This window comes from Lissotriton vulgaris, chromosome 9, assembly GCF_964263255.1.
Source record: "Lissotriton vulgaris chromosome 9, aLisVul1.2, whole genome shotgun sequence".
NCBI lineage: Eukaryota > Metazoa > Chordata > Amphibia > Caudata > Salamandridae > Lissotriton > Lissotriton vulgaris.
The window spans coordinates 976,338,070-976,353,073 of record NC_141697.1 but is presented as its reverse complement, the minus strand read 5'-3'; the positions used below and the strand labels follow the sequence as shown (position 1 = coordinate 976,353,073).

Here is a 15,004-nt window from a genome sequence, read left to right as displayed (position 1 = left end):
CCAGTGTGAGGTCCTGGGTGAGAAAACTGAGGTTCCCTGGGGTGGGACAATGCCAGCGGGATATTGTTCTATGCAGAGGAGCCGCTGTGCAGGTCTTGGACCAGGCCTCGAGTAGAACGTCGGTAGGGGCTTCATTGAATGGGAGCAACGATTCAGTGGCAGCAATTTCATGCTGAAGAACCTCCGTCAACACGTTTGTCTTGATTGCCACTGAGTGTAGCTTAAGGTCTAGGACTCTGTTGCCCTCCGCACCACCATTGCGAATCAGGTACCCTCCTCCATAGCAACTGTAGTGGAAGAGACCACCTCAGTGTCTGGGGAGGTATCCTGTCCCCTGGCATCAGGCAGATCCTCATACCTATGACCTCAGGATTTGCTAATTGGTATCCCTAAGGGCTCGCAGACCCCTCCCACTCATCACCCAATCCAGGACTGACGTATGAATAAGGCTCTGGCTCCGATATGGGGAATCTGCCCCAGTCAGCACCGGCAGACACCCATCCAGCGCATATTGAACTCAGGAATGATGGGGGTGGTGTGAGAAGTTAGCCTGGCATATGATGTCCACTAGTTCTAGTCGGCACCTTGCACCAGTCTAAACGTCCCATATTGATGGTGGTTGTAAAGTCAACCTTATAGACAAGCTATCCTAGTGGTAGCATGGACCAGCAGCCACAGGCTAAGACCTCAGAGAGCATGTGAAGCTAGCTGTTTTACCAATTATAATCCCTTGAATACCAAATGAAAGGACACCACACAAGGTATATAACAAATATATATGTATTTATTCTAAACACAACCCCTCTGCACTCTTTATGAGGTCAGAGGTAAAAGTACATCACAAGTTACTCAATTAGCATACGATAGGTTGCACAATATACGGTAATGCCCTAGGGGCCTCACGAACCATATACTACAATAGTGGTATAAGAACCACAATAGAAATAGTGAGTAGGCCTAGGGCTTAGGGAATCGCTGGGGCTACAATAAACAACCAAAGGTTAGGAAGTAGGAGGCCCACGGGAGACGCGTGCAGTGTCTAAACACAGCCGCGAGTTACTATTGACTTATAATGGAGCACGAAGAAGTTACAAAGTTATTGTTTAAGGGCACTTCCGGAAGGACTACAACAAAAACCCTTTAGAGTAGGACACCTCGAGAGTCCAGACCCACGGGAGCACCAGAGTACTCGTGTTACCTCACCCAGGGAAGCCGGGTGCATAGGTGCCTTTTGGTGTCTGATTTCGTCTATGTTTTCTATGGAGATCTGCAAAGAAGTGCTGCAGGCGACCAGAGGAAAAGTGTCCGGGTGGATCGAAGAACTGAAGAACCTGAAAGCAGAGGGGACAGAGTCTGGGTCACTAGCCAGTGACCAGGAAGGAACCAAGCGATGTCGCGATGATCTTAGGTGAAGAGGTGAAGCTTGTCTCTGCAGCCACGAGGACCAGGAGGCGTCGACAACAGCCAGGAGCTGGATTTGAGCTGTCCCACGACGGATCTAGTTGACTGCGGTGTCGGTATCCGGACTGGACCCAAAAAGCCTTGGCATTCACAACCCACGCAGGAAGTGAAGATGGGCTTCAGGGCAGACCAGCAAGGTCTGAGGAGCTTCTCCTTCACAGGGAAAATGGAGCAAGCCTGGAGCAACCAGGAAAGCAGTTTGGCTTTAAAGAAATGTCTTCAGGGGGCTCACTAGCCAACGGGCTAGCAACCGGGAAGAAGCGTTGTGCTGAAATGCAAGAGCAGGCCCCACGCGGCACTCGAGGAGTGTGGAGGGCTGAGCTTCGGTGCAAATGGCGCTCGGGTCTGGGGCTTCTCGTACCCCAATGCACAACTGCGAGTTACCTCAGGAGTCGATGCAGTTAGCAAAATGCAGGATGTCCAGGGTGTCCTTTCCCACATCTCTCGTGCCCGCCACGGGTCTCAGCTTTGCTGTGGATGTGGGTCGGAGTCAGAGAAGTCTGAGAGTCCAGTTACTGTGTCGCTAAGTTTTCGATTTCCAGCGGGAGCGTCGACAAAGCAGACCGGCAAGTTACTGGTGGTGCCTGTTTGCACAGGGTGGTCACTCCTTGACCACAAGGGAGATGTCTTCTGTCTTCTAGTCAGAATAGAATGTCGAAGGTCCAAGAGTTCTGTATCAAAGTTTCGTTCCAGGATAATCTAAAGTCCTGGGGACACAGCTCCTATACTTATACTAAGTTAAGGGGCTGGATTACCTACTAGGTCCCCCCTATGGGTGGACCAGGGAGGGGGTTGTTACACCCCTTTACCTTTGTCCAGTTTCGCGCCAGAGTGGGGCTGGAGTGCCCCAGCAACTGGTTTGAACCGGGCTATGCATGGAGCACCTTATGTGCCCCAGGCAGTGTCTCAAAAAGCATCTGCCGATGCAGCCCTCCCTGCCCCAATACACAAAACCCTGTCTGGACAGGAAACCTATTGTCCAGGTCTCCCCTGCCGGAGTTTCGTCCAGCAGCAGGAGGTCAGACTTGTGTCTGTTGCAGCAGCATCCATTTTGTGATGCTGAGGCTCTGTTTAACTTTAACCGGGTAAAGCAGTAACTACATGTCTTCACTCTAGAAGGGCGGAATGCTACCCCTGCCGCCAGGACTAGGGGGGGGGGGGGGGGGGGGGGGGGGGGATTAGTATTCCAAAGTGTTTGACACCTTACACAACATGTTAAGATAAAGCCGAAAAAAAGTTAGCATTAACCGCGAGGACTATAATGCACTTAAGAGTATATGGTATGGAGGAGGAGCCAAGATGGCGGCGGAGACGGACGTGTAGTCGCCCGGCTCCCCGATCCTTTGTTACCTGCGGCACTATCCTGTTCTCTATCCTGGCGCAGGGTCATCGCGGGAGGAAGCGGACATCGCGCTGGTAGCGGGGGTGTTCCTCCGGTGTCTCTACCAGTCTGAAATCCGACGATAGGGCATGCTGACCTGCTGAACGTAATTGCGCCCTGGAACTGGACTCCGTGTCCCTGCACGCCGCCGGAGAAGGCTTCGATTCTGCGAGCTGCTGGAGCAGTGCAGTGCTGGACGCTCCCAGGCGGACTGTAGGCTGTGGGAGAGCCTGTATTTACCCTTGCTGGAAAGTGCACGCCGACCGACTGTGGGTCCATCCTGCTTCGCAGTCCTTGTGTGACACAGAGGTGAGCCGCACTGCTCCTTTCTTCCGTGTGTGGGGCCGCCTGCCATGATCTGCCGTTTCCCTCGATCCTGCCAGCAACTACACGAGGGGGTTTCCTGCTAATCACTACCCACTGTAGACGGATCCAGCTATCCGGTGTCTGCACCCCGTCTGTTTACTGATAGCTTTGCCTCAGTTATCGGCGAAACCCCTCGCTGTGCAACATGGCGGCCGTCCCCTTTGTGTTTGGCATGGGCTCTACCTTGGCTTCTGAAGAGGCTGCACGGAGTGCGCTTGGGCGGTGTGGGGGACGCGGTGTTACACACCGGACTGCGGACACGGCAACTTCCCCGCCTGCATATACCTGCGCCTCTATTATGAGCGCAATCACTGAACTGAGGGCAGATTGGTATGAGCGCTCCCGAGCGCTGGAAAAGAAACTAGACGAAGCCGCGCCTGGACTCAGAGATGTATCGCCTCGCTGCTCTCCTTTTCCCACCGATCGGCCCCCTCACGGCGAGGTGCGGGCTACATTGTTGCAGCGCGCCTGTGAACTGGGACACACTGCTGATTTTGATGCCTCAGATGCACTGCTGTCTGCCGACCCTGACATTGGTACAATGTTTCCTATCCTGCCTCCGATTTCCATTCTGACCAAGGCATCACTATCATTCCACGTGGATCAGCAGGCACAGCTTCTGTCTTTATTGAATATTTACAACCTGCACAATGCGATTCCATATCCCTGTGACCTACTACTCCATATGGACTTTGGAATGTTGTCCTTCTGGTCTGCCAAAAGTGTGTGTGACTGGAAGTGGCCATTTTGTCCTGGGGGATCATCTCTTTGCCGAGTGCGGCCATCTTGTCCCTTTGTTCCACCTGAGGCGGGGCTTTCACTGGAGCTATGTTTGGGACTACGTTTGCGGTCTGGCCAGGGCTAGAAGTGCCCATACTCATGCGAACTGTGTCTGACGGATGGCTGGGACTCGGGATGGGTCGCCTCCTCAGCGCGATGTTGTGCTACACGATCTCCTTCCCGATTCCTTTAGTGCTCGATAATCCTTGCTTGTTTATGATGATTAGGGGGAGGTGAATATTGTGATCGGGGAAGCCCGGGTGATTTAGGAACTGGCCCTCCTCGTGTCCTATTATGCACGGGGGGGGTTTCGTGGGGAAGTATGCTCAAAGTTGCATCCACTATCGGGTCAGGACTGTTTTTTGTTATTAACTGTTTTGCTGGCTGACGGGGACGGGGTTGGAACTGATTTACGTATTCCATGAACACGCACCATGCTATGACTTCTCCAACTGCACTGCAATAGCTGATTGTGTTTGTGCCGATGCTTTAGTAACGGATGTAATCTATGATGTGGGAGTTTGTCGAGGGCCGGGATCTCCGGGTGACCTGGTATTGAGTGGGCTCCTCCCCACCTTTTTCTCTTTGGGAGTTTAGGTTGATTTATTCTTTCTCACTCCCTATATTATAGGTGTTCACGTTATTCTTTATCTTCGTTTTCTTCCTTCTTCTTCCTTGTCTATATTTCGGGTTCTTTAAAGGGCGACAGGCACTCTGTGGGGGGGGGGGGTAGGCCGTAGCCTCCACAATGATGCAGGGTGGGCGGGGTAATTTGAAATTTTTTGGTTCTATGGGCCTTCTTTTTTCTATTTTCTGCGCTTTCTAATCTGGTTCGATTCTGGGTCTGGGCCGGGGTTGGCAGGGTGGGGGCGGCGCTGATTGGGGTGCGTAAATTCTGGATGACGACTTGCTGCTGTTTTGCACCGCCATATTGTACTTGATGCTAACTTCCATTGTTGTTTTCAGCTGCAACGCCGCTTACCCATGTTGTGAAGCTATTGTGCGGACTCGAATCTTCTTAGTTCTTATTCTTCACTGACTTATCTTATGATGAAAACGCAAAAAAAATCATAAAAAATTAACCTTCAATTCTCCTCTCCCCTGGCGACATGATTCTTCCCAGTGTAACGCTCATTGTTTGTTGAAATTTTAACTAATGCTGCTGGGGAACTGTAATGCCTGCACTGTGCTGACGAAATGTCGTGGCCGGCCTGACGGTTGTAGGCCCGTATTTGTTCTTTTACTCGTGCACAATAAAGGTTTTCAAAAATTAAAAAAAAAAAAAAAGAGTATATGGTATGGCTATATCATAGACACAGCTAAAAGGAGATGGTTCCGAAAGCTGTAGAGGAGCTCAGCTCATGCTAGGGCACCCTCTCACATAAAACCAAGCAGGATTGTCGAGGATTACCATAGGAGTGACTTATAGGTGCATATGTGCCTATATGTATAGGTAGATATAGGTTTACTATATCTAAGTAAGGGGTGATTACACCACCTTACCCAAGCTGAGTGATTAGCCTGTGGTGTCAGTTTGGAGGGCCAGCCAGGGGTGGCATAATACATGCTGCATCCTCTGGTAGGCCTTGGATGCACCTATGCACTGGGTACCTATGGCACACTATACAGGGGCTCACAGAGGTGACCCAATACCCAATCTGGTATGTACCTAAAGTACATGGTGTCAATTTAGAGAGATAACAGCTGGGCTGTGGGTCTGATTAGCAGGCCCACAGCCACACTAAAGTCGAAAAACCAGAAAATCACAGCAAAAAGTGGGGGTGACCATAGGAAGCAGACCCTACTCTCCTACAGGTGGTGCCACCACTAGGCGTTAGTGGCAGTGGCGTCAGCATTGGAACGGGTACTGGGCAAGGTTAAGGTCGCCTGGCCGGTGCCGGTCCAGATCCGTCACTGGATACTTGGGAACGACTGGAGTCAACGGTAACCCCGCCAGCGGAAGACCAGTAGGGACCCCTCCCAGACCAGCGCTGCCCGAGGTGCTCCAGAGGGGTCGGGCAGCCTAAAATTGAGATGCTCCGGCTCATGGAAATTCAGAAAGGCGTGGAGAAATCCCAGGCTTCGGCTCCATTGCAGCGATAGGCCTTAAGTGCTGATGGCCTCGCGACTCATCCGAAGGTTTGTGAGGTGAAGTTGGAAGACCTCTTAGACGACTTCTTTTAGGACTTACTCGACTTGCCTGACGACTTGGAGCGGGACGATGATCATTGGGTCTAACTTCATGATCCAACTCAGGGCCTTCCTTAAGACCTGGAGCATCACAGATTCAATCAACATCTGGCAGCGAGGAGCTTCAGGCACAGCTCCCTCTGCGTCTTCGGGTGCATCGTACAGCAATCTTTGTATGTCTGGGCGTTGTGGTCTCGCTAAAGACACCAGAGACAAACCAAATGCGAGTCCGTAACTGACAACTGTCGGTGACAGGTGCCACAGGGCTTAAACCAACCTTCCTTGTGAATATCCATGCCACACCAGGAGACAAAGTATCAAAAATCTGTTGACAAAATGTCAAAAAAGAGCCAGTCAAAAAAGACTGAGGGTGGATCTTCAACAAGATCTGCGCTGACTTGCGCGGAAAGAAAAGAATTAATGTTAGTGCGTTGGGTGGAGCAAATATAGGCCAATGGTGTCACGCTAAGCCAAATTACGCCACCTACCCACGGCAGAGGTGCTGCTCAAAAAAAGAAATACTGGATCCAGTCTGACACCTGGCACTGTTCTAAGGTAACAAATCTGCGGCTAGACGTCTCTATCAGTTCGGATTTTTCCAAGCAATAGCTGTCCAGCACCGCAAAGGTGACGCCTTGCAGCTCCAAGCATGACTCTGCTTCTGCACATAATAACAACTGCATATTTTAGGTGCCAACTGGAGCACTAGTGTCAGTTTCTATATGTTTTCTTTTCTCCAATAAGGTTGCAGAGGAATGGAAAAAAAAGCAGTGACAGGGACACAAAAAGCACATAACGTCTTTGCACACCTTGGGATCATATTATTCACTGCACTAACTCCACAGTGGAGGAGAGAGGCTGGTGAAGAACCTCTGGTATAATTCTATTCGGTATCAAGTAGAAATGAAATTACCCAAGTCAAGTAACTTTTTCTTCTGATGGATACATCTCCCTGAAGAATCCTCATAAATGAGTCCTACAATATTTTCCAGGGAGGGATAGAGTAGTGCTGGGTGACCAAGGAAGTCATGCAACACAGTGCAGGCAAAGTACCCATCACTGGGCCCCTCGAGATATGAGGCAGTAGTGCTTGGTAGACAAATATGAACCTGTTGCTGTCCAGCAGACATCAGCAACCATTATGCATCTGGAGAGAGCAGTGGAAGTGGTCATGGATCTTGTGGAATGCACACAGATGTCCTCTGGAGGGTCTTGAGTGAACAGGTCTCAGCAGATGTTGATACAGAAGATAACCTATGGTGAAATTGTGCACTTGATCGCCACCGTACCCATCTAGCTAAGACGAAGCCCAGAAAGAGCTTTTAATCCACACTGTCCAGATGAGTGTGCTCAATGTAGTAGGACACCACATGTCTGGGGTCAAGCCTATGCAGCCACCTCTCTTTCTTGGTTGGATGTTAAAGAAGGATGTGAGGATAATATATTAGGGCACTTAAAATGCAAAACAAGATAGTGTAAAAGCTTTTTGATTCAAATGCGCTGAGGTTATTGCCACTAACAGAGCTGTGTATGAAGCTGAACCAGGCAACTGTGATCAGCTCAAATGGAGATGTCATCAAGAAAGGTACAGTGACTCTAACTGGGAAAACCTAATCTCCACAACCCCAGCCACAGCATCTGATGATTGGGGTGGATGACCTGGCCATCCTACACAAGAGAAGAAGAGGCTGTTGTGTGATGTGTGTCAACAGATCAGGGTACAAGATTTGTGCCCAGTCTGAGGCAATTGGAATCAGGTGTGCTTGATTCTCCTACAGCAATTTCAACAGGTGCAGAATCAGTGTAAATGCATACAGGAAGCCCTGAGACTAGCTGAACACATGAAGGCATCCCCTAGGGAACCATTTAGATGTAAGAGTATGGCTCAAAACTGAGGACCCTTTTCGTTCATGGTTGTGACAAAAAGATCAATAAATAGAAATGCCAATCTAGACCAAACAATACATATTTACATATTTTCTCTCTCTCTCTCTTTCAAATGCACAACCCACACGTTCTGTTCCTGGCAAGGCTGTTCTACTCTGTGACAGCTCCCACTTTGCTAAAACTACAAAGAGATACAAAAGACATTTTCAAGAAAAAAGAACATGCAGGGCGTACTTTCAGGCTAGGGTAAACTAAAACACCAAAAGTCAATTAAAATGATGGTAGTCAAAGGTTATCACGTGGTTTCAAAACATAGGAGTGCGTAGGCTTTCATCTGGGCCCTAGTCGCCCCGACACCAGGAAACGGCAGATAGGGTGGAGACGGGCGAGGATGCACGTCCCGAGGGGAACCCGTGCCCTCTGCCGAACGAGGACAAGACCTCGGAGACAAACTGAAGGACCTACCAGCGGGCGAGGAACGCCCTTGGGGTCGCGCCGATGGATGAAGCCGCAGTCGGAATCGGCAGCTTCTGGAGTCCGAGGTAGGGGACGGACGCGGTGACGAGACCGACCTGGAAAAACGGGCTGACAGCAATTTCATCCGGCGCTCCTGCCGGGACTTCGGTTTGAGATGGTGACAAGCATCGCAGTCCGTAGAGTCATGGTGCTCGCCCAAACACCACATACAAATCAGGCGAGGGTCCGTCGCCGACATCTGACGTGCACAAGAAGTACACGACTTGAAGCCCGAAGGCATTCACACACTGTTCCACCAACGTAAAGCATAAAAGAAGGCCTGATAAAAGGCAGGAACACAATCCGAATCCCCGTTGCACGCGCAGAAGAAGGAAACTGACGTAGATGCGCAGGATTGGGACTTATGTGGCCTTGCTGACGTCACGTACGCGGACAACGTCAGGGCGGAGCCACATGGTGCCGTGGCGCAAGGATGCTGTGGCAAAAAAATTCTGCACCAGTCTCAGGCCTGGGGATAATTCTACGTTAAGGAATCTGCGGCTAGTAGTCTCTATCAGATATATTGGTAAGACCCGCCACAGAAGTGGATGTAGTCCAACAAGAGATGGAAGGTCAGAAAGCAGAAGGACCAACCACTAGCAGTTTGTGGGAGTAAACAATAGATGAGAGGGCGTAAATTACAAGAGTGAGAATCAGTATCTTTGAAGTGTTTAGTGGCTGGGTTTGCAAGCAGACACCACCAAACAAGGGAGTGTATGTCAAAGGAAATTGGATTAGGTTGTCAGGCAATTCTCAACAATTCACTGTAGATACTTCCAGAAATAAGACTAAAGGTTAAATAAGCAGGTAGAACTCAAATCCACATAAGAGGAAAGACAAAAAGTTTATGGACTGGGATACTTAATCAGAGGCGAAATTCAAACCAAGAAGAATGCAGAATGGGCTAGTTAGGCAGTAGAACAATTCCAACGCAAACCTAAATTAATTTAACAGAGAAGATTTGGAGGAGGAAGCAAGCCCAAAAGAGGAGTGGAATGAAGTCATAAGACAGCAAGAACAAAAGCTTAACTCAAGACAGACTATCCAAGAGCAACTTTGGGAAACCAGAGATAGCGGCTAGATTAGTACAAGTATGCAGGTTTTCCAGAACTGGGCCTGGAGGTTTGGAAGACAAAATAAGTGGGGAAAGACAGTATACTTAATACATGGTGTGCAACCAGCTGGAACACCACAGTCAGTAAAACAAAGGTTAGAATTTAAGTGAGAGAGGGAGGATGAAAACAGATAAAGAGGGAGGCGAGAGAGAAAGGAAACCACAAATATTGAGAAAGAGGACAGGAGAAGCTAAAGAAAGGGGAAAAAGGGTAGGCAGAAGAAGAATGTGAGAGTGTTAGTATAAGCGAAGGAAAATCCAACAGTAACAGAAAAGATAGAGATTGATAAATAAATTAAAGGAGAAAGAGGGGAAACGAGAGAGAGGAGGAGTGGTAAAGCAAGATAGTCAGGCAGTCTGCGGGGGTAGGGGTGGCTTGGAGGAGGAGAAGGGATAAAAGCGCACAAAATAAAGTATACAATCCCTCTCATACTAACAAAAATAATACCAAAATCATTACTAACAGGGCCAGTTAACAAATAGGAAATCGTATAACACAAAAAAGCTGTCATAGTCAAACAACTGAATTACAGCAACCTATGTCCCCATACACTCAATATTTTCACGGACATCAACTAACTTTCTTTTGGTACCATACCTTCAGTAGGTGCAAATTACTGTTCCCTAAAAGACAATAAGATTAAAAAGCAATAAGCTTTTAACCAACAACAAATTCAACTCACCTGCCAGGCATTTTTCCAGCACAGACTGTAGCCAAGTGATATTCTGAAGTCGAGTCAACACACTCCCTTTCATTTCGGGGTCCCGCTGATGGCAGAATGCATTGACAATCTGCAGTGAAGAAAAAAAGCAAATTTCTCAATCTGAATGTTACCATCTTGACGTCTTCTGCTGACCTTTTAGTAGTAAATAGTTTGTCAATTTTTTGGCCCACTGCCCACACACCACTCTCCAATAGTTTTCTATTAGGGGACATTTCCTTAACACGTGAAAGAATGAGCCCACCTCTCCACATCCCTGTACACATTTTATCTTCTATTGGCGGCCCTGGCTTGTAAATTTGTTCCCTGGAGTAGTACAACTTTGAGTTGGATTAGTCTAAATGTTGCCTTGATCGTTATTACTCAGGAAAGTGAAGGTTTAGTGCCAAATGCAGCCTTCCAATCTCATCCGCTCCTCAATGTCATCACTCCTTGTATGTTATTCAGTAGAGAGATCTAGTCAAAAATGTCACCATTCGGTTTACAGCTCTGTCCAGTGGCCCCCTTTTAAAACAATGAGTCTTACAACATCTTTCTATCATCTACTATGTTGCTGCCATCAAGTAGTATAGTTTTAAATATATAAGGGTCTTGTATTCATGCATATTGTATTCACTTTTAAGGAGTGCAAATGAAACTGTACCATTGTTACCCCATAGTTTCCCAAGTGATGATGTATCCTAATCTCTGAAGCTAGGCGATCCGATGACATCCTTTAGTCTAGTGCTTATCCATAGTGGCACCCTGGGTGTTACCCTTTCCAGTTAGCGCATTTCTCTAATAAGGCCGTCCTTATGAGTGGTGTTACCGGACCCACTGTAATTATGGGATCCGGAGGAACACTGTGGACCTCTTTACTTTTCCCAAAATGATCAAAGCAGAAATATCTGTGTGAATTTAGGAGTGAATATGAGGAATTACTGAGGAAACAAAACCTGAATCACTGATTTTCCTAGTAATTCCTCATTTCTTAGTGGACATTCAGGATCCAACTTGCAACGGGTCCGATTTTCCCTTCCCTAAGAGTAACCAATACTCCAGGTATCGTTAATTACAGGGGGGGGGAGCCATTCCATTTACTAAGCCACTGATAATATGGACCTAAGTTTGAAAGGTGGCCTGAGTGCTGTATAATGAAATCACAATTCAGATAGGCTGACTAAGATTCTAGGAGCCATGCTCCAGGTAGAGGAGTTACCCTGACTTGTTTTGCAAAGGGTAAAGTCTTAAAACTGTTAACTAGATATCCCTACTATGAAGAGTAGATAATCACAGTGGTTATGATTCCATCCTTCCTAGCCATCTAGGTGCCATGGAACAGAGGGACAACACTGAAAGCTGTAAATATTTTTAGTCCATTCCTTCTAAAAAGGTGGAGCAGTACTTCACCTCTACCACAGCAATAATGTCCAAATTAGAAGATTGATTGTATTTGTAGGGAGATATTTTGAAAACATGATTACCAAGGTATGGTGGTGTCCTGGAGCTGAGCAACAATGGTATCAGCATTAATAATAGAACTATTCGCCAGAGTATGGCCAGGTGTTTATCATCTTGCGAACTGGAAGTAATTTGGCTAGAGAGTGCAGCTCTAGGGCAAAGAGTTCCAGAGTTCAGCCAAGGTGATGGAGAAAGCTCTGCCTCTTGATCTGGCTTGGTATAAACTGGGGGCTACAAGGAGTCTAGCAGTGGAGGGTCTGCAGTTTCTGATAGGGTTATAAAGAGTGAATATTTTTCGGAGGTAAAGGGGTCCTCTCCATGAATTACTATAAAAACCGGACAGAGATTACATTTGATTATTTTCCTAATTGCAATATAATGGAGGGCTTCCATGACTGAGGTGACAGAGGAGCATTTAAAAGAGAATAGATTATGATCGTAATACTGTTGTCTGGCGTTGGTGAATTGAACCATCTGGCAAGGGTCCAGTGCTAACATTGTCACTATAGCTGGTTGCCTTGGGTCTATATGAGCCAAGTGTAATGTCTCAGATTCCATTTTTAAGTGTTGAATTTCCTAATGTTAGAGAAACCATCTTAGGAACATCTGGAGGTATTGACTCCCAAGATTAATTATATTTAGTGATCTGGGACAACTTCAAAATTCAGCACTACTCTTTTTTTGAAAATGATACCTGTTCATTTAACATCTCATCGATTCACCACTGCAAATTCTCCCTAAATTATTCTCTTCTTGACATTAGAGTTTTATGTTATATATACATGAAAATAGCTGGATACCTTGACAATTGATTTTTCCAAATAAACACCTGCCTATGTGATGGGCTTAAAATTCACTTCCTAATCAAAACAGCCCAAACACTGCCCCGTGCCACACCCACTATGTGCCATTTTATGATGCTAAAGAACATGAAGAAATCACTATTTGCCAGCATATAAAATACAACACAAATATGAGGTGGGATTCCTGTCTAGTATAGAAAGTAAATATATTAAGAAAAACATTTGCACATAGTATGTTTTTATTTACCAACACTGAAAAGGTTGGATTGGGGCTGCCTCAATGTGCAACATTAGAAATGGGGTATGGAGTGTGTATTGACTTCTGTTTCTCTTTTCACCTGGAAGTGTCTATCTTTTTTTAAAAGAGAGTCCAAAAGAGGTTTTCGTGTGTCAAATGTTGTCAGCCAATCATCTCCTGTGTGTAGTTAAAAAGGCATGTAATAGTGTGCAGCTATTTAATTGTTAGTACTGACGACGGACATTAGCAAGAGTCTGTTTCTATGGCATACCAAGCGTTTTGAGCAACTATAATAAGCAAATCTAGGGTTGGCACCAAATCTACAGTATAATCAAAATGTTCCCTTCACTTACCTCTCTGAACCAGTTAATTGAGAAAAACAAGAGTGAACAAAGAAACTCCTTTTCCTGCCTCGATAAGGTTTCCAACTTTTCTACAACTTCAAGGTCAGTTAAGTACAGTGGACAACCTGTGCAAACAAAGTGCGAAAATGGTAAAGTCTATTAGACATTCATGTGATAGATGCGCTAACCTATAAACTGAATTAAATTCATACTTTGCAACAGAAAATTTACTTCGGACAGTAACATCTAAGGATTCAATTACACAAATGAACTTGGTGCATCTTCCATTTTTTCTATCACAGTTATGTAATGCTGGATTCAAGAGAACAAATGAAAAAAAAAACAAGTGAGGAGGGGAAGTAATGTTTAAAACATTGCTTAGTGGGTGGAATGTTTGTGAAAGAACACTGAGTAATCATAACTGAATCCAACCAATACCAAAACAAAATGATATGTGTGACTAGTATTGCAAACTCAGAACATGCAGGCACTACATTTGTTATAGGAAGGAGAAAGGACTTGATGGATACTACAAAATGAGTGTATGCCCTTTAGTTTTATTGTAAAATAAATACGATTTCATACTTCTGGCGAATATAAAATGCCAAAATTAAGACAGGCACATAAAGCATAACCTGCTAAATTGATGGAGGAAGAGTGGAATCACAATATTTTTAAGGAGTTTAGCAGTCAGAATCGCCATGTTTCCACCAGCTCCGGCATGGAAAATGCTAAATAGTTCCTCCAGACAGTGAAAGCGATAAAAAGCAGTTACAGAGAAGGCAGCACAAAAGGTGGGGAAACGGTATGATTTATATTTTATAGAACATCATAGATGAGGCAGAGAATTGACTGGCTTGAAAGGAGCGGGGGCACTGTAGCATGTGGCTCTTTCTTCCATCTTGGTTGATCTGTGCCCTCTTTCCTACTATCTCTACATGTGGTTTTGGCTTGCTTACCATTCCCGGCTTCTGAGGTTGCTACTCTTAATTGATATCAGTTCACTGCAGGAGCTTCAGTTTGCTAAAGCCCTAAATGTACTCAGGGGTCCACTGACAAGAACCCAGCCATATGCAATTCAGACTTAGTCCTGTTCCAAAAGGAACAGTCCTGCCTGCTCAGGGGGATCCTGTGCTAGCAGTTCGGCCAGGACCTTTTACATTTGATAACGACCCTGGCTGATCTGCATATGGCTAGTCTCTGTCTGAAGTGGCACAGTGGGTGAAAAACAAACTGGAAACTGAAACCTAGCAATTGCCAGTAGCTGAGATGCATTGTAAGCATTCCATTAATCACCTTTGACTTTTTCTCCGTAAGTAACTCAATGTTATCTATATTCCCCACCCCATTCGTCCACCATATGAAAAGCCTAGTATTACTTGGTTCATATGATCAGTCATTTCATTAATTTGAGAAATGTCACTATGCATTTTCTTTTTTTTCTTTTTTAAAAATATTTTATTGACATCAGATAGGGTAATAGATATATAAATACATAAAGTAGATCAATATAAATAATAATCATCGGCTGGACAGTAGGAGGAAGGTCGAAGATGTTCAGCTGTCGCTGCTCAATCTCTAAGCAAGAAGGGAGACTGTGAAGTCCGGGGATGCAGGAACCAGGCCTGCTAATGTGACAGCAGATCCTCCTGTAGGGGTAGCCTAATCGAAGGTCGGATGCTCATACCCAGGCGTTCTGAATACCATACACTCCGTCCCCAATCCATGACCGCTAAGATGACTTGGGCCTGGTCAGCTCTGA

The 15,004-nt window shown here is 46.3% G+C and overlaps 1 protein-coding gene across 1 annotated transcript in view; it reads right to left on the bottom strand.

Annotated features, from left to right (window-relative positions):
• FANCD2 (FA complementation group D2) overlaps window positions 1-15,004 on the bottom strand; it is a 1,101,131-nt gene that overhangs the window by 680,330 nt on the left and 405,797 nt on the right. The window contains exons 25-26 of the mRNA XM_086938826.1: window positions 13,252-13,367; window positions 10,379-10,487 (exon numbers count right to left, since the gene is read on the bottom strand). Of these exons, the coding sequence (XP_086794952.1) occupies window positions 10,379-10,487; window positions 13,252-13,367 (225 nt within the window). The remainder of the gene's footprint in view (window positions 1-10,378; window positions 10,488-13,251; window positions 13,368-15,004) is intronic.